General features: G+C 43.5%; 2 protein-coding genes across 20 annotated transcripts in view; one reads left to right on the top strand and one right to left on the bottom strand.

The window, feature by feature from the left end:
• The window catches only part of MEF2A (myocyte enhancer factor 2A), a 93197-nt gene extending 81514 nt beyond the window's left edge, over positions 1-11683 (top strand). For all 10 annotated transcript variants that reach the window (XM_052808113.1, XM_052808117.1, XM_052808108.1 and 7 more), the window contains 3 exons: positions 1876-2002; positions 6931-7057; positions 7571-11683. In XM_052808113.1, the coding sequence (XP_052664073.1) occupies positions 1876-2002; positions 6931-7057; positions 7571-7949 (633 nt within the window). In that variant the 3' untranslated portion in view covers positions 7950-11683. The remainder of the gene's footprint in view (positions 1-1875; positions 2003-6930; positions 7058-7570) is intronic.
• On the bottom strand, positions 7863-20918 carry LYSMD4 (LysM domain containing 4). Of its 10 annotated transcripts, none has more exons than XM_052808127.1 (5): positions 20432-20619; positions 19340-19627; positions 14837-15185; positions 13812-13935; positions 7863-8005 (listed from the first exon to the last, which is right to left on the bottom strand). In XM_052808127.1, coding segments are annotated over exons 2-5 (747 nt in total). In that variant the 5' UTR covers positions 19613-19627; positions 20432-20619; the 3' UTR covers positions 7863-8004. The 10 variants fall into 10 exon arrangements, with proteins under 10 accessions (XP_052664087.1, XP_052664088.1, XP_052664079.1 ...); XM_052808119.1 differs by lacking the exon at positions 7863-8005 and adding an exon at positions 19717-20029 and having other exon boundaries at positions 12365-13935; positions 20432-20621; XM_052808121.1 differs by lacking the exon at positions 7863-8005 and adding an exon at positions 19717-19796 and having other exon boundaries at positions 12365-13935; positions 20432-20621.
• Positions 20919-23623: the final 2705 nt, after the last annotated feature.

Here is a 23623-nt window from a genome sequence, read left to right as displayed (position 1 = left end):
TTGGTCTGGATTGTTTCCCAGTATACTCCTCTTAACTTTTCCATTATACAGTAATCCCAACTTTATAGGCTGCCATCCAAGAAAGCTTTGGAAAAAGGTCAACTCCTGACACACACAAAAAATCTGCTCTAATAACATATCTTTATGCCAGATAAACTTCATCTAGCGGAGATTTTCAGAAGTACGTAAGTGATTTAAAGGGATAAATTACACAGAAAATCAGTGGGACTTTCTCTGTGACTTAGAGCTTTAAAATCTGGGAGCTCTGAAGCAGAGTGGGTACATCTGCTGAACAAATGCCAAAGAGCCTCCAAATTGCTACGAGGCTCAAAGGTGGGCTTTCAACAGACAAAGCAGAGATCAGAAGCTGGCAGCCAGTGGAAGGTTGTAGCTAATCTTAATATAGTGCTGTGGTATACTTTTTTTCTTTAAATTAGAAAGATACAAGCTAAGGATTGATAATGCTCAATTCATCTTCATGTGTTTAAGCTTAAAATTGAATACAGCCCTGTTTCTGTACCTGCTCATTCTGTTATTATAAAGGGAATCATGAATTTTTAATACTGCTAGCTCTCTCAAGATCAGAGTGGAGAAGAAAATTAAGTGCTGCAGATACTGAAATACTTATATACCTGTCTGAAATAAGGAAAAAGTAGTAGTAGCTTCAATCTTTTAAAGCTAGGAAATGGAACTCTACCAAAGAGATGAAAAAAATGCTACTATTGTAGCAAATGTTTTTTCAGAGGTAGAGAGACGCTTGCTTTAAAAACATATTTCCAGCAGTTTGAAATCCAGCTTCCCTAATCGGGAATGGTTCTGTAAGAATGTAGAAATACAGGGTGTAGAGACTTCTACTACTTCTAGTATTTCTAAGACTTGTGTAGGTAAAACTAAGTATCTGTTTGAAAATAAAAGCATGTAGCATTTCCTGTTCTTGACAGTATCTGGCATGGCCAAATTTGTTGAACTGCATATTGTGAAGGAAGATTTAAAGTTGCCTCCATGAAGAGTAGTATATTCTGTGACAGAGCAGCTTTGCTGTCTGGTGGTATTCACCACAGTGTTTAATATGTTTTCTAAACAGCAAATTTGGTTAAAGAGCTTAATTTGCGTGATATGTTTGCTACACATGTTCATTCTGGTATATGGGAAAGACAGACTGTTATTAAAAAGCCACATTGTGCCTACGGTTAGATAATCTGAGACAATCTACTTTAGCTATTTTTCCTGTTCAAAAAGCACAGTTGCTCTGTGTGCACTCAGATGTCATTTGCTTTGAAACCTATCTGCATTATAACAAGTACTCTCTCGGTTTCTCAGGAACCATGGGAACAGCAAGATTATTTTATCACTGCAGTCTTATCAAATTTAGAAGATCTCTGTGTTCCTTTCAGGACAGGTGTAGTCAGCACAGTGTCAAAACTGGCAGCTAAAATTTTGAAAATTGGATAAACAGCTGGGAAGTGGGAGACTCTTTTCTGGTGGAACTGCACCTCGCCATCTGTGCTAAAACCCCTTTAGAAAATAAGACTAAAACCTCTTAAATCACTTAAGAACTTCTGAGAATTGTTGTGTATATCCCTAAGAAATTGCATTTATTTTAATGTCCTAGAACTCCAACAATATTGGAATCTGCATGCACGGGAAGTAGACCCGTGAGTCTTAATTTTTCATTTCAGTTTGCCAAGATCATTTTGGTTGTCTTGAAATGTTTTGGCTTGTTTAGAAAATCTATCCTGAACAAAAAGGATGTATTCATAACTAAAAAATAAAGCAAAGAAACACATTTTAATTGAATGCTATTTTTATATTAGCACTTGATTTTCCATTGTTCTAACTGGTATCACAAGACATGTTGTTTTTAATCATTTATAGAATACCCAAAGGATAAGTAGTTCTCAGTCTACACAGCCTCTTGCTACCCCTGTGGTGTCTGTGACAACTCCAAGCTTGCCTCCGCAGGGACTGGTGTATTCGGCCATGCCTACTGCCTACAACACTGGTAAGCATTGTTTTTAATAAGTGGCTTGATTTGTCAGATGTACAAGGCTTTTGTGATTTGTAAGCCCAGAAAATTTGCATTTCTGTGACACTTCACTGTATTTTCGTATTCAGTTCAAATGAAGGCTTTTATTCATCAAAAATGAGCCTTTAGCTTGTAAAATGTGTAAATGTTGAGACTTTTATCAGGAAGAAGCTTTCAGTCAGGTTGCACACGGCTGAATACAGAGACACACAGTAAAATGCATTGCTTACAGCAGTAGTATTCAAGCTATCCATCTGAGAACTGAAATGCCCCACATTTAAGCACTAGTTGATACTTCTGAGCATACTGTCCCTTTCATTCTGCTCTGCTCAGTTCCAACACCAGGTGGGCATCAGATTCTGCTGGGGCTTTCAATTTGCAAAAAAGCCCAGATGTACAAAGCCCAGACAGGGCCTTCTCCTCCTTCTCTTTATCAAGTGAGGTGGGGACTCATGGGGAGGCATTGTCAGCATTTCACCTTTGCGAGTCCCTATTATCTGAAGGACCTTCAAACTACTTTTTATCCAAGATGGGCGTTATGCAAGGAATTTTGTAATATAACTGATAATTGGTTTGCCGGTTTGGAAAGTAGTTCATGATATGGTGCCTCCTACTTTGTCTCCATACCAACAGAGGTAATTTTGATTTCAATCTCAAGGTTCTTTATTTGTTACAGTCCCTGTATGTAATTGGTGAAGGAATTTTTGTGATCATTTCCTTGAAAGGCTGCAGCCTTGGTAGCGTCAGGTTGATTACCATTGATCTGTGATGCACAGTTTAATTTTCAAGTGCACCTGCAGAGAAACTACATTGCAAATAAGTGTCAATAAATTTTGTAAGTCAGAGTTAAAATAGCTACTGGTTAAAACTAAAAAGGAAAACAAAGGAAATAATTCCCCAGTTCACTGTTTTTTAGATGAAGTCTAGTTAAGACTTTCAAATGCAAGTGCTATAATTTGTTAAAACAGGAATTTCTGAATGAGGAGCCACTGTGTTGGCAGTGTTTAAGTCTTATTTGGTAGGCTTTCAAATTCTAAAAAAATGAAAATAAAAAAATTTAACTTCTCTCTTCTGCAACGATAGCTCTTAGGAACAGAGCTACACTAGAGAGCTTCCATTTATAGCTGATCAACTCTGGCTAGACAGAAGGACCCGAGAGTGTTCTTCTCTTCTTTCTATGAATCTGGGAAGATCCATGCCTCCAGCAGAGGAGATTTCCCCAGTAGCGTCTCTTCACTTGGCCTGTATAGTCTTTGATGGCTATACACAAGTAGCTGGCAGGCGTGAGATGCTCAGGAACCTGGGAGGCAGTGGAGGGCATACTAGGAAGGAATAAATTACTTTTCCTTAAGGAGCCACTGTGTTGGGTTTACGTGGCAAGGTTTTGGGGGGGGGGGGGGGGGGGGGGGGAGACAGGGACACACGCAAGCCACAGGGGTGGCTTCTCTGAGAACAGATCAGGAGCTACCCCAGTGTCAGACAGCATGTTACAGCCAGCTTCAAAATGTACCTGCTGCCGCCGCCTGAAGCTGAGCTCATCAGCAATGCTGGTGGCACCTCTGTGATAATAAATTTAAGAAAGGGTAAAAAACACTGCAATGGCCTATTGTCAGTGGCCTAATGTTCTTACTTTTGTGCAAAGGTCAGGACAAATCCAAAAAAACTTCAAGGTTTGTAGAAAATGACCAAAACCTGAGTGATATAGAGGTTTTGGAATCTTCTTTGTTTTTTGCAAGGAGGGGCGCTGTCAGGAGTCTGTAAGGTTGGAAGATGAAATAGAGCAGCCATCCATTCATAATAATTCCCCCTCCCCCCCCCCCCCCCCATGGGATTTTATACATTTTTCTCCACTTTTACTAGCTTGGAAAGTCTTCACTACAGTTTTTAGTTTAGACTTGTAGCCATCTTCCAGTCAAACAACTCAGGTCTTTCTGTATCTTTCTGCATTAACGTGCTCATTAACGGACATCTACTACCCTTCGGCCACTTTCTGTGTGGGTTTGCCTCCGAGGCACTGCCCCAGGCAGTTACTGTCATGCATGAGGTTTGCATTTTGAGAGGGACTGTTTAGTCATCAGCAACAGTAAATACACTGTGGGAGCACCCAACTAAATTGTTGAAAATTTATGCAAATAATCACTACCCCAAGGGGGTTAAAGTCTAAAGAAATGAATGAAGGAGAAGATGGGGTTGCAATAACAGTAAAATGAGCAGAGTGAAGAATTGTGCTTGGTGACTTGTTTTGGATTATAAGCTTAAGTATGAATTTGCTGGACATACAGATCTTGGTTTGATACTTGCCACAAAGATTGTTTGTATATTGCATTTAATGGCTGTTTAAAGTAAACAAGTAGTTCTGGTCCCTGCTCAGAAGACCCACACGGAGTTTTACCTGTCACCTGACAAATCCCTTCATTCTCTCATGCAGTCTGATATTGTTTTAGGAAGCACTGTTGTGTGCGTCCATCATCCAGAATAACCTGTAAGCTGATGACTAAAACATCAAAAAGATGAGAGGGGCTGTAGTCTGAATCTCAGGAAGCAGCAAAGATGATTGAAACTGCTGTCCTATGCAATGGACAAGTGCTGTTACCACGGGATATGGTTTTTAAAAAACAGCCCATTTCCTTTGATAATGCAATGATTTGTGAAAAGCTTTTAGCCTTTAGTGTTTTTCAGACACTTTAAAATTGTTTCTATTAGATTTGAGCCTTTCAGGGGATTTGCAAAAAGAAATTTGATGTCGAAACCAAATTGTCATCTGGGTACTCTTAGGGTAGTCACCACTTACGTAGCAATTTCAGTTTTGCAGTTCAAGGGCTAAGATAAAATTTAGATACCTAAATTGTTTTTCTGGATTGATAGGGTTTTTTTTCAGGGATGGAAGGGATAGATTCACCTCTTAGATCCTTAATTAAAACGTTGGATATCAGTTTTGCACAAATACACTATTTTATATAACTCATTTTGCTGGAGAAGTATTCTTTCTGCAGATTACTAGAGGAAGGGCCAGAATGAACAGAGTTACTTGTTCTAAAACAGTCTAGGCATTTTTAAAAAACATTCAAAAACCACAGAGATCAGTTAAATAGTAACTTACACTTGAGCAGAGCATATCTAGCCATAAATTATATTACTGGCTTTAGGTCAGTTATTTTGCAGAGGTGTGAACTTCAAAGGTATCTTATTGTTAGGGTCACAGCAGTAATGGTTTCCATCACATAGAAGGCACTCTTCTGTCTGTACGACTCTTGTATCAAGTCACTCATGTATAGAAATTGCTGTCTTGCTTTTTTATTTAGGGAAGTGATAGTGCAGCTAACTGTATAGTGGCATTTGTATTCTTTGGAAAAGAATCTCCTCAAACCCCTGTCATCAGACACATTCTGTCCAAAGTACCAGAAGTTAATTGTCCATTATCATAAAAGCTATAATTGCAAAGAAAAAAAATATGGAAGCTGAATTTCTATAAACATTTTCTTCAGGTTTGCTCTTACAGAAATCCCATTGGCACAGAACAGTACATCCATGTCAAGTGTTTGTTTGCTACACGGGCATGTTGTCATAGGTCTGGCTGCTCTGAAGGTTGAATGCATGTCCTAGTCATTGGAGGGCGTGTTTTTTGGCGTGTGGTGTTTGGGGGGGTTTTTGTTCGTTTTTTTGTTTGGTTGGTTGGTTTTTTTTAGTCTTGCAGAAAGGCTTTGGATCCATCAGCTTGGGAAAAATCTTTCTGAATCTGGGCAGAAATACTTGTGAGGGTTTTTCAGGGTTCCAGTAAAAATGTCAACTGAGAGGAAATGAAACCAAAAGAAAAAGGCAGCTTAAGTAGCTTCACCTGCTGGCATGCAGCTGGGATTCCCAAGGTCTTGAGGAAGATTCTTGCAGTGATGCATCTCGGAAGAGCCCGATACCCTGCTGGCACTGGGCTCCTCTTCCTTTGTAGGCTGTTAAAAGGGAAACCTAGAGGTTGTCCGCAGCGAGCAAGCTGGTGGATGGAAATGGCAAAATTGTTCAAGAAAGCTTATCTCAAGAGAGATAAATCACAATGGTGTTGTCATTTTAGGACAATACTAAACAAACAAACAAACAAGACCCCCAACAAACAAGAAAAAAACCCCAAACACAAACCCTACTTAAGCAGAGTTTTTTGGTTCATCTGCTGGCAGTATAAAGTAAGTTTGGCTGCTGGCATTTTGTGGCATTCTTAAGAGACTAGAAATTATTTTAAGGAAGCTGTATTACAAAATAATTAAAAGCAGAGAAGTGTTTGCAGCTTTGTTTTAAAACCTGAAAGAAAACCAGGAGTGATAATGATAAAGTGAAAATGACTTCATGAGAACTGTCTAAGCGCTATAGCCTAGCCAAACAAAACTAACAGCCGGCCATTGGCTGTTGATGAGGAATATGTTGTATTTTCTATTATCCTTTTAAGTTGTATTTCTACATAATAGTATTTTTTTGGTCTAAATAAAGAGGTTTCTTTTGTTTATTTGATACAGAGATGACAATTGAAGCAGATATAAAGTAATGAGTGAAACTGTTGTGGGGAGAGGGAGAATGTGATATGTTAAAGTAAGACTGCACAAACGGAGTGGATGGGAGGGGGTCACTAAGGCTCCCAGTTGCAGTGACTTTGCTCATACCATCCCTGAGGCATCCAGCCCCAGCCCTGCTCCCACACTTCAAAGTTTTCACGCTTGGACTCCTCAGGGTCACTTGCCTTTATTTGTTTTGGGCAGAAAGCCTTTATATTTGTGTGTGTGCGCGTATATCACATTTATTCTCATCTATTTATATACATGTGTGTGTCTGCATATATATATATATATATATAAAAAATATGTACATATATATATATAAACTATTATAAAGAACTTTCTTCTTTATTTGTTTTTCCCTCTTAGATTACTCCTTGACTAGTGCAGACCTGTCTGCCTTGCAGGGATTTAACTCCCCAGGAATGCTGTCCTTAGGGCAGGTATCTGCCTGGCAACAGCACCATCTTGGTCCAGCAGCCCTCAGCTCTCTCGTGTAAGTACACCTGGTAACGTTACAGTGCTGCACCCCGTTGGGAACTTCTGCCACTTCAAGCTGAATAATCCGCACCGGGGAATACTTAGCGCAAGACCTTTTTAATTTCTTGTCTGCTGGCGGTGGTGCATTGCCTTTCAAGTTTTGCTCCTTGGCTGCAAAAGCGTTTGTATTTCGTGTTGTTTGTCCCTTCTGTCAGGTCAGTCCTCAAGCAGACAAGCCGTGTCCCTGCAGGCCCAGCTTCTTGCAAAGGAGTCACCTGAGTCGTGAACTTAAATGTTTGGAAACAGGAACTATTTCTCTTTGGTTTTAACCTCTATAAATGCGTTCAGACCTTTTAATTAATGCTTTTTTCAACTTTGTTTCTTCACTTCAGTAAGTTGCGTTTATTTACATGCTCATTTTGGGGGTGTTGAACCACAAGACCACACCATCACACAGGCACGTGAATTGTCACTTTCTTTTCCTTTTTCTTGTTTTCTTATTTCTGCCTTTTGGTTTTCTTTTTCCCAGTACTGGCAGCCAGCTATCTCAGGGTTCAAATTTATCCATCAATACCAACCAAAACATCAACATAAAATCTGAACCAATTTCACCTCCCCGGGACCGTGTAACTCCCTCTGGGTTCCCGCAACAGCAGCCACAACCGCAGCAGCAGCAGCAGCAGCAAGGGCAGCAGCAACCGCAGCAGCAGCAGCAGCAGTCGCGGCAGGAAATGGGTCGCTCTCCTGTTGACAGTCTCAGCAGCTCCAGCAGCTCCTACGACGGCAGTGATCGGGAAGACCCGAGAAGTGATTTCCATTCACCTGTCGTGCTGGGACGGCCACCGAATTCAGAAGATAGAGAGAGTCCATCGGTAAAACGAATGAGGATGGACACATGGGTGACATAAGCTTGCAGTGTTGCCTCTTCAGTTTTGTGTTCTCAAAATGAACTGTCCTGACATATCTAAATTTATAAATAAGGACATGAAATAAGTATATTTATATGTATATACATACATGCATATATATATCTTCACATGCATATATATGTGCGAGTGTGTGTAGCATACACAAAATCATCAGGCACTTATGACAAACTTCTTGTATAGCTGCAGATGTCCCATGGTAAAATGTAACAGAACAATCCTGTAGGTATTGATCTAGTCTGGCACTTACCTGGACTTGTTGTTTTAATAATATAACCTGTTTTGCAAAGAAACGTTGTACCCGCATTGTAATCCTACCACACTAGATTGCAGAAACCAAGAGGGCTCGCCTGTAGTAATGTCCCTGTGTGTTTTTATTCAAGCTGTATGGTTACTTGTAGTTAAGAAATAATGCTTTGTAGCAGCAGAGCAGTAGAAAAGCAGGAAGAAGAAAGCAATACTGTACATAAAATGACCTTTATATTACCCAACCTGGCATGGGTCTCTATTGCAGAGGGTGCATGGAGAAGGGCTGATGCTATAAGACATACAAAAACAAAAACCCTGTTTTGCACGTGCAAAAAAAAAAAAAACATAGTGTATTGGGTCAAAGAAGTGATTTTTTTAATGAGTGAGAGAGAGACATAGAGAACTCGCATGAAATATTCAGAAAATATTAGCCTAGAAAATAGAACATTAACAAAATAAAATTAATATATTAAGTTATAATTGGAATATGTTTGACAAATTTGTTTTTACGTTCATACCTTTGAAAAATATAGAAACGGATTTTAGCTCATGTATATTTTATATTAAAGAAAACAATACCCTAATGAATTGAAGACTATATATAAAGTTATATACAGTACTTTTGAACACATTCTGCTATGAATTATTTATATAAGCCAAAGCTGTATGTTGTAGCTTTTTTGTAGAGTATAGTTTTATCTTATTTTGACTTTCTAGTTTTTGCTTTCAAAGATGAAAAGGAAAAACTTGCAGGCGGAACCTTGGGGGAAAAATAAGCCATGAACACTTATATGTAAATTTAAATTTGAGCCAAACTCTTTGTGTATATAGCATCCTAAATATATTATCACCTTTGGTGTAAGTACCTATGTATTGTACGTTCACCAGATTAAAAAGTATATTTTTGTGGATTGACGCCAACTTGAAAAAAGGCGAGGTCCTTATTAAGTAGAGTATTCACTGTTTAATATTTACTATTTTGTTAAATATACTGTACTTTCTTTGGATTTTAATTATTATTAATATTATTATCCAGATTTTTCAGAGGGTGTATAAAGGGGTTTTCCCCCTCACTGGTGGTGAATGTGTGCCGTTAAATTGTAATCTCTGTGCTGTATGGTTAAGCTTCATTATACATTTTATATATATGTATATAAATAGCAAAGTGGCAAAAAAAAAAACATCCGGTGTTAAGTTCATCCTGCATAAATATAAAAAATCTGTTACAAGACATTTTAAGGCATCATTTTAAAGCTGCCTCTTCTGAGGAGGAAGAAAAAAAACCAGTGGAAAAACTTGACCTAATTTCTCATGATAGGGAAATAACACATATCAGAGGAGCACAAAAGGTTTTTTAAGTTGGTAAGTGGTTTGGGATAAAGCCCCAGCCGCAGAAGTAAATTTGCTGCTTCCTTGAAGCGGAGCGAGGAAGCCAGAGCCCCATTGTCTCGCAAGGCCTAGCTCAGAGGTTTTGTTGTGGACTTGGATTCAGTAGCGTGATCTTATTTGCAGAGCCTGGCTCTGCGGTCAGGGAAGGGCAGGGACAGCAAGGGCAGTGTCCTCTCTCCTGGTAACTCCTCAGCCCTGCTCAGACCAGTCTGGCTTACACCAGCTGGGTTTGGGGGAGCCCATTCCACTTTGGGGCATGTCCTTGCCTTGTTGAAATCGGGTCTCTTTCCAGGTCCTTGCTGTGCATCTCCTCTCCCTGCACCTGCGAAGCTTCTGTATGGGGAACCAAAAACTAAATCTTACTGCTGGGAGTTCTTCTTCTGGGGAGGAAACTACCTGCAGTGCTGTTTTATTATCTGGTCTCCTTTAAAGTTATCCCTGATAGTCATTACATTTTTGCTTGGGCTTTAAATTTTGGGGGTTTTGGCAATTAGAAAATATCACTTCCTTGATACTATAACTAAGAAATGTGAGAAATGGAAATCCAATGGGGACAGCTCCCTCCTCGGGTGCTTGCTTTAATGTGTGATTGAAGAACAAAGTCTTAGGACCTACAGCTTCCAAATCCTGATCTCTCGTTGTCGTGGTAACCTCTAAAAAGCGTACAGGTTTCCATTCATTTCAGCCACTTATCTTTGGCAATTACTCTCCATTTATTGTGGTTAGTTACTGGTTTAGTGAAGCATAGAGGGAAATGAGACTCTTTCTAATGGCAACTCTCTTTCCAAAGTGACTGAATTCACTTACCACTTCAGAGAACCTTTTACTGCTCTGAAAAGTTATGTGATTTTTTTCATTATTTATGCACATATATGAACTTTGCTGTACATCTGAGTGGGAGTTCTGCATTCACATTTACTGTCTATTTTCTTGTGTGCCTTATAAGATGGCTTTGCTGACTGTATCTCAATAGTCTTTATTTCTATGCAGGTTTTTAAACAGTACTATTACTGTTTTCTTTAAGAAAAAAGCTACATAAGGGTTAGAGTTTGTATTGAAATTGCACCAATGAATTAAAAAAAACCCAACAACTAATAATCAATCTGTTCTTAAGAACTGCTAGCGGGACTGTTCATGTGTTGCCCCAAACCCTCTTAACAGACTTGGCAGAACAAGTCTTTCCACAGACCTCCCCTGTCAGGGGGAGAATCTCATGCCGTTGAATAAATGGGAATCCTGATTTTTAATAACAAGTAACTAACTTTGGAACATACTTTTTTAGGAATTGTAAAAATGTTTTATAAAAAAAAAAAAAAGATGACATAGCACAGATATTTCAACAGGTAAAAAATACTTTTTTTAATTAACTATACTGAATGAAGTTGCAAGGGGATCCAGTCCTCATCTGAACCCATTCAAGCCTGAATGATTTAAGATTTTTATCTCTGTTGTGACAAATCACCTCTCCATCTTCGAGCTCTCACTATAGTATTTAAAAATACATGTTATCAGGGATTCGTCAGAGAAAAATGCTTTAGCCTTTCCTTTCACTTAAAGGACACTAGTGCATCAGAAACTTGCGAATTACTGTGCGCACAAGAAATACATAGTAAATAAGGAACAAAATAACTCCTAACAATTGATCATGGGAAGAAGTTAAATTAGAATGTGAAAGAAAGACTTAACAAATGTAAACATTTAAATCTTAGTAGAAACTTTCTTCACTTTGCTGTGCAAGAGAACACTGCTTTGCTATATTTAAAATGGCTTTTTTAAAAGAGATTTATGTATTTGGTAAATGTTTGTAGTCAACAGTTCACAAAGAAGCTGTTCACGGTTTAATGCTGATAAGCCGTTTGGCGGCACAAGCTGGACTTTGTTGCCATCCTTGAGACGAATCTTTTAAGAAAAAAATAAGTTAATCTCAATTTTTTTCCCTGAATGTGTTGTTTTTTCTTCAATATACAATAAATATTCTAGTGAACTTTTTATCAAATGGTTAAGAAAATGCTAGAGGTTGTTGTAAAATATTTGTATCCTGCATTCACTAAAGTAAAGATACTGGCTTTTACTGTGTACTCCAGCCTCTCTCGTGTTTGCAGAGCGAGTCTTCCTGTGTGGTGCACCTTTGCCCCCCTCGCCGGCTACCCGATTCAGTTTTGAAACATTGGTTTTAACCTGCAGCAATGATTCTTTTAATCAGTATGGATTTGGGGGGGATACATATATCTGTTACTACTTCAAATTACAAACTGATGCCCTGTAGGAACCTTATTATACAATGCTTACAGAAACTTGCAGGAAGACCTGGGTGAACTCTGACTGGTGAACCGAAGGCAAGCCCTTCCTTCCCTTGTCCTCCTTCTGCCATCACTCCTGTCCCGTGCTGCCCTGAGCCAGGCAGGCAGGCAGGGTGCTGCTGAGAAGCTGGTGGGGTGGCTGTGGGCCGAGTTGCAGGGTGCAGCACTGCCCTGTTCCCATTGCTGCCCTGCCTGGCTGGCTGCAGTTCTGCATTGTGAAACAAGAGATAAGGAAATGGCAGCACCCCACAAGCTCCCTGCAGCTGGAGGGGGCTCTGTGAAACAAACAGCTTTTGCAAGAGAAAAAACCTGGCAGAGAAAGGTGTTCTGAATTCTTACTTTTTCTAGGGTCAGGTGGAGATGCTGCCAGGCACTTGTCTGTCCAAGGAATACGCTCAGCTGTGCAACACAGCATAGGCTAGTGGTGGAGACAACAAAAAAAAGCACAAGCTGCCTGGGGTGGGTAGTGCCCCTTGTGCTTTTATTTCATTTTTCTTTCTTTGAAAATGTGATAATCCCCCCCCACCCCTGAACAAAGAAAGATACATTTTCTTCACAGAAGAAAAATACAAGTTGGGGTTTTTTTTTCAGTATAAACTACTTTAGAGTCCTTGTTTACAAAATTAGGTTCCCTCAGGCTTTCCTGAGCACGTTTTAAGGGTTGCAGGAAACACAGGTTATCATTGTAACATCCCAGGGTTCTTCTTGCTTGGTGTGGTGTTCCTCAGGTTGCTGGGAGGCCTCAGTCCTGTCTCCCCCCCACCCCCTGCCGCAGATGCTGTCAGGCTGCTCTTCCACAGGGAGGAGCAGATCACACCTGCACCACAGCTCTTGCCCAGCTTCGCCTTCCCTCACAGAGCTGGAAGCAGCACTGAAGCTTTCAAAAAAAAAAAAAAACCCACAAACAAAAAAACCCACAACAAAAACCAAAGCAGCAACTCACGAGTTCCCCTGCTGTGACGCCTTGCCATGGCAGGGTCAGCACCAGTCTGGCCTTGCGAAGGCTGCTGCCCCTGCTCCTACTCCAGCAGCGCTTGGTGGCAGCCATGCCCACCAGTGAAAAGGCTCGGGCCAGGCTGCTGTCCCACCAACAGCTTAATGGAACCAATCTTGGGGCAAGGCAGGAGGGGAAGCCAAACAACAGCTTTTTCCACCTGCCCACCAGCCCTGTGCCCTCACCCTCAGCAATGACTGCAGCTGCCAGCTCAGCAGCAGGAGACCAGCCAAGTCCTGCGCAAGTGGCCCAGGAAAGGGCCAGGACCCTTCCTGAAACAGCCAGCTGCTTTCAGTGGGCTACTGCTTACATCATACATCACCTCATCCCAGGCCAGGTTTCATGCAACTGTGCTGCAAAATACCTCAGGGTTTGGTTCTAGGAGAGCATTTACCTCTGCGCACTGTCCCTGAATTTGCTGAATTAAATTTTTGAGGCCAATTCTTCCCTGCAGCAAAGCTCCCCAAAGCCTCATTTCCTGTTCACTTCTAGCATGTAGTTTTTACTGATTTGTCCTAAACAGCACCAACCTAAGGCTTACCTACATCTCAGGACACCACCACCAGCCTCTGAAGTGTCATTGGTCTTTCCTACCGACTCAGAAGCTTTTCCATGCAAATGTCAGCAGTTCACAGAAACACTTAACAATCAGCAGCTTCACAGTCCCCATCCTACAAAGGATTTACACTTCCTTCCGTGACTGTCTAAGGTAACGCAGGGCTTCCCTCCCAGACCTTGCAAATGAAATGGCAATGCTCGCTCACGTGAAGACTACACACAAGGACACTCAAGTCCATGACTGAAATGGGGTGTTTGAGGTGCACCATTATGGATTTTTTTTTTTTTTTTAAAGTAATACTGGCTAGACCTCCCCCCCAACAAACGAGCCTTTGAGAAGCATGTACTACGTACCACAGGCCTAATGCTACACTCACGTCCTCCTCCAATACTCTTTGGCCACCTGCAGTCATGCTGAAGTATTGGCTCTGGACAAGCAGTACCCTGGCAACAGCACAGATTCTGCAATGAGCTCCACCTGCAGAGACACTGGATTTCAAGAGAAGTCTCTGACGGATTTCATCAATGGGAAGAGAAGAGATCTGGGCTCACCCTTCCCAACAGTGAGCTTGAAGCATGCTAACAAACACAGCTTAAACATTTGCTCAAAAGGATAAAAAGCTGAGGTGCTGTCATTGTCCTTGTGCCATGGCACCCCCAGCTTAACATGCTAGAAGTCATCATTTTAGGGTTAAGTATGCCAAAACTGCCATGGTGTGCAAGAGATAAAAAATGACAGTTCAGAGAAATAGAAGAGTCCCCGCTTCTACTCTAAGCAAAAAGTGTTTTCTTAAAATGCAAACCCCCAACCTTCCAATCACCACATTAATACTGCACTCTTTATCTCAGCAGCAAAGGATTCACTTCTTAGAGAAGGCATTAAGAAATACCTGAAGCAACCAAGATGAGTAAATTGCTACAAAATACTTTCAACAGAGTTCATGAGTGTTAAGCCAGCTGCCTGATGATCTATCTTTACAAGCAACAAAGCATCCTCATTTTTCCATAAAAATCGCATCATCTCACTTTCAGTCAAGTTCAGGATTACAATATCAGCTACTTAAAAAAAATAAAAATAATCTGTATCGTTATCCCCCTGAATGCACTCGAGTCAGAGTCACTGATGTACGGGCTCCTGCACCGGGAGGAGAGGCTGTATTTGGCTTTCTCTCCCCCTTATGATTTTTTTTGTACAACTGAGCTTTGTGGCAATTTCCCTTCCAATCCATGTGTTGAAATATTTGAGGTTAGTGTTGTGTTAGATGTATGGGCCACCAGGCCTTGTGCTTTAAAATAGATGATATAAAATACTGGCAGGACAATTCCTATCAGAAGCATAATAAAAACTGCATTCCACCACTGGATTCCACAGTCCGCACCATTACTAGTCTCCTGCTTCCCTGACTCAGGCAGTGGCCTCTCCAGTGCTTCCATGCAATACTCTGCATTTAGCTGGACCTCCACCTGCACCGCATCCTGAATGCTCTTGTCAATCCCCTTGAAGTAGTCGCTCAGGTGTCTGCCGTCAGCAGAGCTGCTCGCACCATCATCAGGCTCCGGTAAGTCTACAAGCGTCAGGCCGGTCTGGGAGGGCACAGTTGAGAGCAGCCTTAGTTCTCTGCCCTTCTCTGTTAAGAGCCCGTGGGTCTTCACAGGGATCTTGATGGACTTCAGTGCATACAAGTCCTGGTCCTGGATGAAGTTGTTGACACGTTTGATATCCGCAACCTACAGAATCCAAAAAGGACACGAATATTAGTGTAGGACAACCCAGTACTGAAGCAGGAAGTAGCTACAAAACTAGTGTGCAAGCAGTGGTCAGAAAATAAAAGCAAACCCTGGCTACAAGTGGCTTAGTGTTCTGCAGAGACTTCCCAGCTGTTCCAGGGACGCTCCAGGTCCTGCAGGATAGAAAGTCCCCTATTAAACCAGTCTGTCTATTAAAACTCCTTTAGTGCTGTTGTATCTCTCATATGCTGTATTTTGCTTAATACTGTTTTTCCTTCCTTTTGCTTTCTTTACCCTTCTCTCACTTACTTTCTAATCCAAGTTAAGGCAAGAAGAGTCTTTGTAACAGATCCTTTTAAAAAGTTTTCATACCTTAAACAATGCATGAGTGTTTAAGGTGAGATGACAACATCAGTATGAGCAGGCAAAACCCTCCCTCTGCTCAGAAAGTGATTTCAGAGTGAACAGAGCTCCGTCTTTGGAGCATACCACAGTTGTGAAAGCAAGATCACAGCCTGGAAGAGAGCAGGCGAGCATCTCCCACATAGACATGGGCATGCTTTGCTCATGTTCCCAAGCACCACCCCTCTTCTGCACGACTACAGCTCCATACAGCTCATTTCTCCACAGTTGGTAAATGCTCCCGCTGAAGGTATACTTGAGGCAATAATCTCTGTGCATCCATGACCATCTCTGGTGGTTTGTGTGTAGGGTTCCCATCTGTGACTGGTATTCCCACCCAGCTCGGTGATGCAAATAGCAGTAAGAAGAGCAAGAAAGAACAAACCATACATACAGCCTAAGTCACAAGGACAGCCGGTATCAAAGAAAAGACAAAGGCAAGGCAGCGTTTCTTCATTTAATGTTAAAGAGAAGACAGCTTAATACAGCGTCCACTCACAACCACCTAGTAAGTAAGTACATGAACTTCTCAGTTGCCCTAAATCCTCTGTCAAAGAAAATAAACAGAACTGTCAATGTGTGCAAGGAGCTCTCCAAAGCAGCCAAGGCGACATAAAAGAACCTCAAGGGAAAGGCTGGAGGATGCAAACCAAAAAAAGCAGCAAGACCCCAAACCAAAGAGAAAGGCAACACGAACAGGTTAACCACTCATACAGAAGAGACACAGTACGAGGACTGCACTTTCAGAGAAAGTTTGATTTGTTCTTTTAGAAATCTAGTAATTTACTGTATGAATGGCATTCACTGCACCCTCACAAGCTTGAAGCTGCCAAAGAAACTGAGGAACTAAAAACAAGCAAGCACTTCCTAAGCAAATGCGCCAGTGCCATCAGCGCCAAAATCATTGACAGCTCAGGGCAAAGACCTCCTTTTAAAAGAGAACACACAAATACACTAGAAGGGAGCTCGAACATCTCCTTTGCCATTGCAAAAATGTTCAGGGCTACCTGCAGGCTATGCTGCTGCCAGCTGGCTGCCAGGAGCAGGGAGGTACCACCCCCAGCAGCGCAGGAGGTGCCAACGGGAAGGCAGTCCTCCCCTCCCTGCAGGGAGACCCCACAGGTTGGAGGACCGTGCAGCGGGCCACAGGAGAGAGGAGCGGCAGCGGCTCTGCCTGCGGAGCTGCCTCTCTCCGCGGATCTCCCCTCCTGCCTGTACAGGCTGTCAGGGCACCACACGTCAAGCTCATCTACCGTCCAGTCCCTGAAAGGCCAAAAAGCAAGACTCTGCTGAAAGGCAGAGAGGAGATGAACGCCTGAATCTCACGCTTATTCTGCAAAGCTTGACAAATCTGAAAATGGGAAGCTTAATCTAGATCCTAATCTGGTGCCCCTGAGGCAAAAGGAATCCTCCGTTGCTGGTTCAGACTCCTCACAGCTCGCCCCAGCGTAACATCAGGACTTAAGCCCTGCAAAATTATGTAGTTATGAAATAACAATCATCTCACCCAAAGCCTCCTAACTGAGGTGATGCTTCAATTTTTGGTTTTGTTCCAATGCAAGCAAATTATTGGGACAGCAAATATCCCCTGCAGTGTCTGCAATCACACACTGCAATGTTGTGCTAAGGCTCTAGAAACAGACAGTGGAGCAGCACTCACACAGAAACAATAAACAAAGCTGATGGGAAGCCTGCAAGAGCACTCGGCTGCACAAGCCTTTTAGGCTTATTTTCTGTACTCATTTTTTTTGGCTGCAGCAAGCTCCTCTTGTCCCAGCTCAGAACAATGCCAAAAGCAGGCCAGGACTATAAATGGTCAAGAGTAAAAATGAGAATTTTGAAGTGCTTTGCATTTCTGCCATGTTATCTGTAGCGCACACAAAGCTATTTGTTGCACTGTCTTAATACTCCCACCCCAAGCAGGCCCTCACGATTCTAAAACCAATTACAAGTTCTCATTGATTTCAAGAAGTTCATCCTGGATTTTTTAAACACAGTCGCATATATTTGTGGCTACAAATCTTCCTCACTGATGTCCTGGTAGCCTTTCAGGAGCTGCTTAATTATGCAAATAAAACAAATCACATGAAAATTGATCAGTGCCAGCCTGTAAACAGACAAATACACAAATCTCCAATAATAAGGATTTCTGTACTTCCTCAATTTAACTGGAGCAAGTCAGAAGTGCCCTTTCTGGAAGGCAGGGAGGCAGTGGGACAGTTTTTTTTCCTGTGGGCAGAGAACACTGACTACCTGGTCCCTCCCCACCAGCTTGGTTTCCCCACTGGACAAGCCCAGCAGCCTTCAGCAGGGCAGGCAGGGTAGATCTACCTGCACCTGCTGGAGCTGAAAGGCTCCAGGAGCAGGGCAGCAGGGGAGGCAGATCAACAGTCATGGCAGGGACGGGACCAAGACCTCCTGAGTTACAGTACAGGGGGCATGGCAGGCTTTTTCATGCCACAAAGCAGAAGAGTTGCTCAGAATCTTCCTCCTTTGAGTTCACCGAACTGCTGTGATTCTGCGTAAGTGGCAACAACGACGCAATTGCTACTGCTTACAGATGAGCATATAGTCACAACTACAAAGCCAACTGCTGCAGCTCTGAGTTCTCAGGCTCTACCGGTGCCAATCAAGGCCTATTCAAGTCCTACCAGACTTGCTTCTTCACACGCATCAGGCTCATCAGCAGAACCTAGAAGGGTTTCTTTTTTGTTTTGTTTTTGTTTCTAAGGGAATGGGAGGGGAGGAATTGTCGCAATTCCTCTAAACCCTCTTGCTTCAGCTGCACCACACAGCTGTTGTGTTGTTAAGCAAGACAGGCTGCAATAGTATTGCAGCAGTTGAGCCAGTACTGTATCATTATCCTCATCCAGGTCACTGTCCAATTGTTCACATCATGGAACTTTTTAATCACAGTCTAGCTTGCAGATAAAGGAGGCTCTAAAAATACAGCTTTAACTGCTAAACAACGGGGTACATCTAATGTTCAGATCAGGTAATTAAACTTTTCAACAGCTTTTTCTATAAAGCGCTCTGCTTTTGAACAAAGAAAACGTATTTTGTAGTATGTTCCAACTCCAGAGAAAATGCACTGTGCACATGCACTCCCTTCTGCCTGCAGATGGCTGAACCGCACACGCTTCTGGGTACAACAGCCAACAATCAAAACCTACATGCACAGACAGCAGCACCTGGACTTTGTGACCTGGACTTTGGCATTCCTCCTTCTCCATGCTGACCCGTGTTAGACTTAGACCTTCCTTGCAATATGTAAGATTGTAACTTTCAAAAAATAAATGAAAAAAAAAAAACACCAAACCAGACCCCATCAGAGTGGCATTTCCTTGTACTGTTCAGTTTGCTTCAAAAACTGTAAGCTCCTTGAGAGCAGGGCTCTGATCCTCATTTCTGTACTCAGCTTCCTACTTTTTGCCCTCACTTAAATAACTAAGTACAAATCATGACTGCTACGCTGCACTTAGTCACCCAAATTAAACAGGAAAGCAGGTTACACAGGGCATGGGGTTGACAACATTTTCCTACGCTGTTAGCTGAAGAACTCTGTTTTGTTTTCCACCTTTCTCCACCTGAGTTTTACCCAGATATTGACCATTCATGAAATACACAGGGCAAACACTTTTCAGTGTCAAAACTATTAGACAACAGCATGCCTTCCTGTAATTCTGGATACTAAGGTACATGTAAAATACCTCTAAAGTAATTAAACCCAAACAAACAGAGATAGCTCTTACTTTACAACCATACTGCAGGGCTAGCTTGTTAAGATTATCATCCTCTGTAATCTCTCGTTCCAGAAGTACCACATCTCCAACTCTGTCCCGAGAAGTGCTGCATCGCTGCTGCTCCTTGCCTCTCGGTCGCAATTCTGTAACATTGAGTTCCTCCTCTGATGACTCTTCCGAATCAGATCGGCCATTGGGAAACACATACACCTGCCTACCCGGGTAATTATGGATGGTGACAGGAGCCTGGAAGGATCTTGTCCGGCTCTCATTCAGCCTCATCTTTTATACCAGCACCTGGAACAAAAACCAGACATTTTGAACTTCCTTAATACCAGTATTTATTTCTTAGCATGTAACATTTGGGAGAACGGACAAAAGCGCACCATAGTTGCATGTGTGCACACGTGCACAAAGCTTTCCTTCTACCCAGATCTTCTCAGGGGCAAATCCAAAAGATGCCATTCTAACAGCAATGACAAGAAATATTAGAAAGGTTAATGTACAGAAACTTCAACAATGGGTAGATTATTTTCAAACTGTTTTTTTGTCTACCTGTGGACAAACCACTACATAATACTACTTTGCTACACATCTTAAATGCAACTCTCTATAATTTCATTAAAAAAGCAGCAGAGTCACTTGATCCAAGTGTCTTTAAATATGGTAAAAAAAATCCATGGAACCACATCAGATGTCCTAGCAACACACAATAAAAACTGACCAAAATTATCCTTTATGTTACCTTTCCGGAAGTCCTTAATTCTCTACACTTTAAGAATCCACATTTTAATTTCATGGAAGTGTGCTTTTTTTTTTTTTTTAAATAAAGACAGCTCAAGCTACACTTAGCTTCAACCTGAAAGACAAGGCCATTTTGTTGTATAAAGACAAGAACCTGCCTGAGCACTTTGTTTTAATTATTGCTAGGCCTACAGCAGCAAGTTACTAGGAAGCCACTTTCTTTTTTTCCGCCCCCCCTTCAAAGAAATAAGTTTTTTTTCCTTCGCGCAGGTAAGAAAACCGCACATTCTCACAGAACTCTATTGACCTTAATATTCTCAATCTACCCATAAGGAATTCTTACGGTGAAACCACTACCATTTTATGGCATTTCATTAGCACCGAGCACAGCACCCACAGGCTGCAGGCAGGGTCACAGCTCCGCCAGCAGAGCTCCAAGATCTAATACACCTGGCGACCTGGGTGCCGGCAACCACAGGGAGACAGGGGCCCGCCTCCCCGCGACCCTCACCCCGGGATGGGCTCTCCGCTCCCGGCACCGCTCCCGGGGCCGACGACGGCGCCTGCACGGTGCACAGCGAGGCGGCGGCCGGCCCGCAGCCTCCCTCGGGCCCCGGGAAGCGGGAGCGGGGGGGGTCGGCGCGTCACTCGCGCCAGCCCCGCGCGAGGGCCTCGCGCCGATCCCCTCAGCGCCTCAGCGCGGGCCCGATCCCCTCGGCGCCTCAGCGGGCCCCTCTCCCCTCACCGGGGGACACACACACACGACACACCCGATCCCCGCAGAGCCCGCCCCTCTCAGCGCCGGAGGGCCCCGGGCCCCTGACCCGCGGCGGGCGGGCGCTGCCCCTCTCCCCGCAGCCCCCGCTCCGCGAGGGGCGGCCGGGCCCTGTCCCGAGCCCCCGGCACTGACCCGCCGCTTCGCCGGCCATCGGCCACACGCACCAACTTAGCCCCGACTCTCACCCAGCTCTCCTCCCATTGGCTAGCAGCGCCGGAAGGCGGGACCCTCAGCGCCGTCCGGCCAATGGGCGGCGGGGAAGGGCGGCGGAGCGAGGTTGGTTGAGCGGTCAGCGCTGGAACCTGTTGGCCGGGAGGGCCGTCCCCACTTAAAGGGCCCGCGCCCCTCGCCCCACCCCGAGACCTGTGCCCGAGGCACTCGCAAGAGCGGGCAGAGAATATACATCTGTACAGCCCTACATACGGTATCATTGTGATAATATACATTGTACTGACTATGCACACAGTTATAATAAAATTTCAGTTATTACACGGTCAATACATTGATCATACGCACACATATATCCCATCTACAGCAAACTTGCCCTAATTTTGGGAACGGCGGGGCCCTGCTGGGAGAGTGGTGTGGTCAGTCCCGGCCTTGGACTACCCTCCCTTGCTCAGCGAGGCTGGCGAGGGCGTGTGGACGCCGTTCCCTTCCAGACGTGCTGCCCCACGGGCTCACGGCTTGCATTTGGCCACAGCCGCGGCGAAGCCGGTGCCGGCAGAGCGGTTGGTGGGGCTGATGAGGTGTATTCTGCACTGGTATGTTTTCCTTGGCCCATCCTGACTCGTGGCTTATGTTTAAAAAACAAGCTCAGGACAAATCTTTAACAAGTTCCACATGCAAAGCTTTTCTGGGCTGGGGGGGGGGGGAGGAGAGGAGAAATATTTCCTCGTAGCTGGTTGCAGGAATTAACCAGGCACCACTCACCCCAAGGGCGAGCATGAAGATCACTTGCGAGGGACAGCCTTGGGGCTTTGCTCAGAAGCATGAAGGGCTGCTGGATGCTCTTTACCCTAAAGGAGATGGACAAACCTACTTTTAAATTAAATTAAAGCTGAGCACAGTTGCTGGCTATCCCTTTGCCTTCTCTCACGCAGTCTGGGTGCTGGAGGCAGGGAAGGCAAGAGGGGAGAGTATTTCCTCTCCAGCTCCTGCTAACACTAAGTTAGATGCAACATCAGCTGACAAATGTCACACACTGGAGAGGAAGGAAGGCTCCCCAAGCCTCAATGTTACTTTTTTTAAGGAACAGCCATTGTTTCCTCACCGCTCTTGCTTGCCCACACAGCTTTGTGGGGCTGAGTGATTTCAGGAGGGCTGGAAGGGCAGTGGGAGAGTAGCCAGGCAGGACTGCGGCTGAACCCAGCTCCTCCGAGCAGCAAGCCATCATCCGAGCAGGTATTAGGATTTCCTTCTCTCCATCCCTGGGCCAGCTTGTCTCATGAGCAGATGATTTGGGGGCTCAGCCAGCTTACGTACTCTTCTGACCCAACAGACGATGGATTTAGTGTGCTGGAGAGGGCTCTACAAGTGTGGGGACTAGATGAGACGTGCCAAAATGCCTTCGCTGAGACACTTGTAATCTCTCTGTGACTACTGGGGTTCAAAAGTTACAAGTAATAATCAGGCTTTGTCAAACAAATACAGGTTACTCAGGGTAACCTGCTCAAACCTGGAAAATACAACTGCTAAGGTGATCTGGACATGCGGGGGAACCAACCAGACTTTGCTGGCAGAGCTAAGTCTGGGTTGCTTACTTCTCCTTAACTGCCATTTACTGCTTCTTATTTTTCTAACTTTTAAAATATCAGGAAGAATTATTCATTGATCTCATGGAAAGACACCAGGAAATGTAGATGGGAAATCGCTTCATCCTCCAGCTGAAAGATCCTTACACAATCCTTGTGAGAAGGTGTTTTTCTGTTTTTCTCCCAACTGTTGGGATGAAACAGCTGTTAAGAATATCAAGCAAAAAAGCTTTTAATAGTTGGATTCAAAATCACTTCCCTTCTCGGATTTGTCTACACAAATCATAAACATGGAAGCACAGAAGTACTCAACTGGCGTCAACTGATTGCAAATAATTCAAGCTCATTTGTGCATTTGTACAGGCTGAGCTGGACATTTGCTTGCAGTCCTGTCCTGGAAGAAATGTGTGCAGTGTCCAGACTACCATGCACAATGTAATGGGTAATCTATTACCGAGATTTAAACATCCCTGCACAGACCAAATCTGCAGGTTTCTCTACTGTCTCTGATGCATACTGACCTCTTTTCTGTCTGTCCAGAAAGTCTTCCAGCAGTGCTAATGGAGAAAGAATTAAAGCCTTAGAACAAAACCCGCCAATTTAGTGCCTTTCAGGCCTTCATTATCAAGTGGAAAGGACAGAAGAAAGGCCCATTTCAGTTCTTTTTTTGCCTTCATAGGCACTTGAACTGCCAAGTTGCTTCCTGCCTTTTATGGGAAATTCAAACAGCTCAGGATTTTTTTTTCTAACTGTCTGTGGAAGACTCTGCAGTAGATCATGGAAAGGTCCTTCACCTTTCTTAATTCCAGGAACCTGACATACAACTCTAGTGTGCCTAAATAGGACCTGGATGGATCTCGACAAATTCACTTCAGGCAGGACACGGAGAAGCTCCCAGTCCATTTTCTGGTGGTTCCTAGACCTACAGACATTACACGAACATAAACCACCCCAGCACTGCGGCAGCACTGTTTGCCTGTAGCAGCAGGACCCCAGGTACCTGCTGCCGTTGTAGTC

Source organism: Harpia harpyja, chromosome 14 (genome assembly GCF_026419915.1).
Source record: "Harpia harpyja isolate bHarHar1 chromosome 14, bHarHar1 primary haplotype, whole genome shotgun sequence".
Taxonomy (NCBI): Eukaryota; Metazoa; Chordata; class Aves; order Accipitriformes; family Accipitridae; genus Harpia; species Harpia harpyja.
The sequence above is the reverse complement of the archived record's forward strand: the minus strand, read 5'-3'. Positions and strand labels throughout refer to the sequence as shown.

Coding starts and splice junctions, on each gene's coding strand:
- LYSMD4 (XM_052808124.1), bottom strand. CDS start 19,612: ATGAGGCTGAATGAGAGCCGGACAAGATCCTTCCAGGCTCCTGTCACC. Junction 15,186..19,339: donor CCCTGCAGTATGGTTGTAAA/GTAAGAGCTATC, acceptor TGGATTCTGTAG/GTTGCGGATATCAAACGTGT. Junction 13,936..14,836: donor GAAGCAGGAGACTAGTAATG/GTGCGGACTGTG, acceptor GTGTCTCTGCAG/GTGGAGCTCATTGCAGAATC.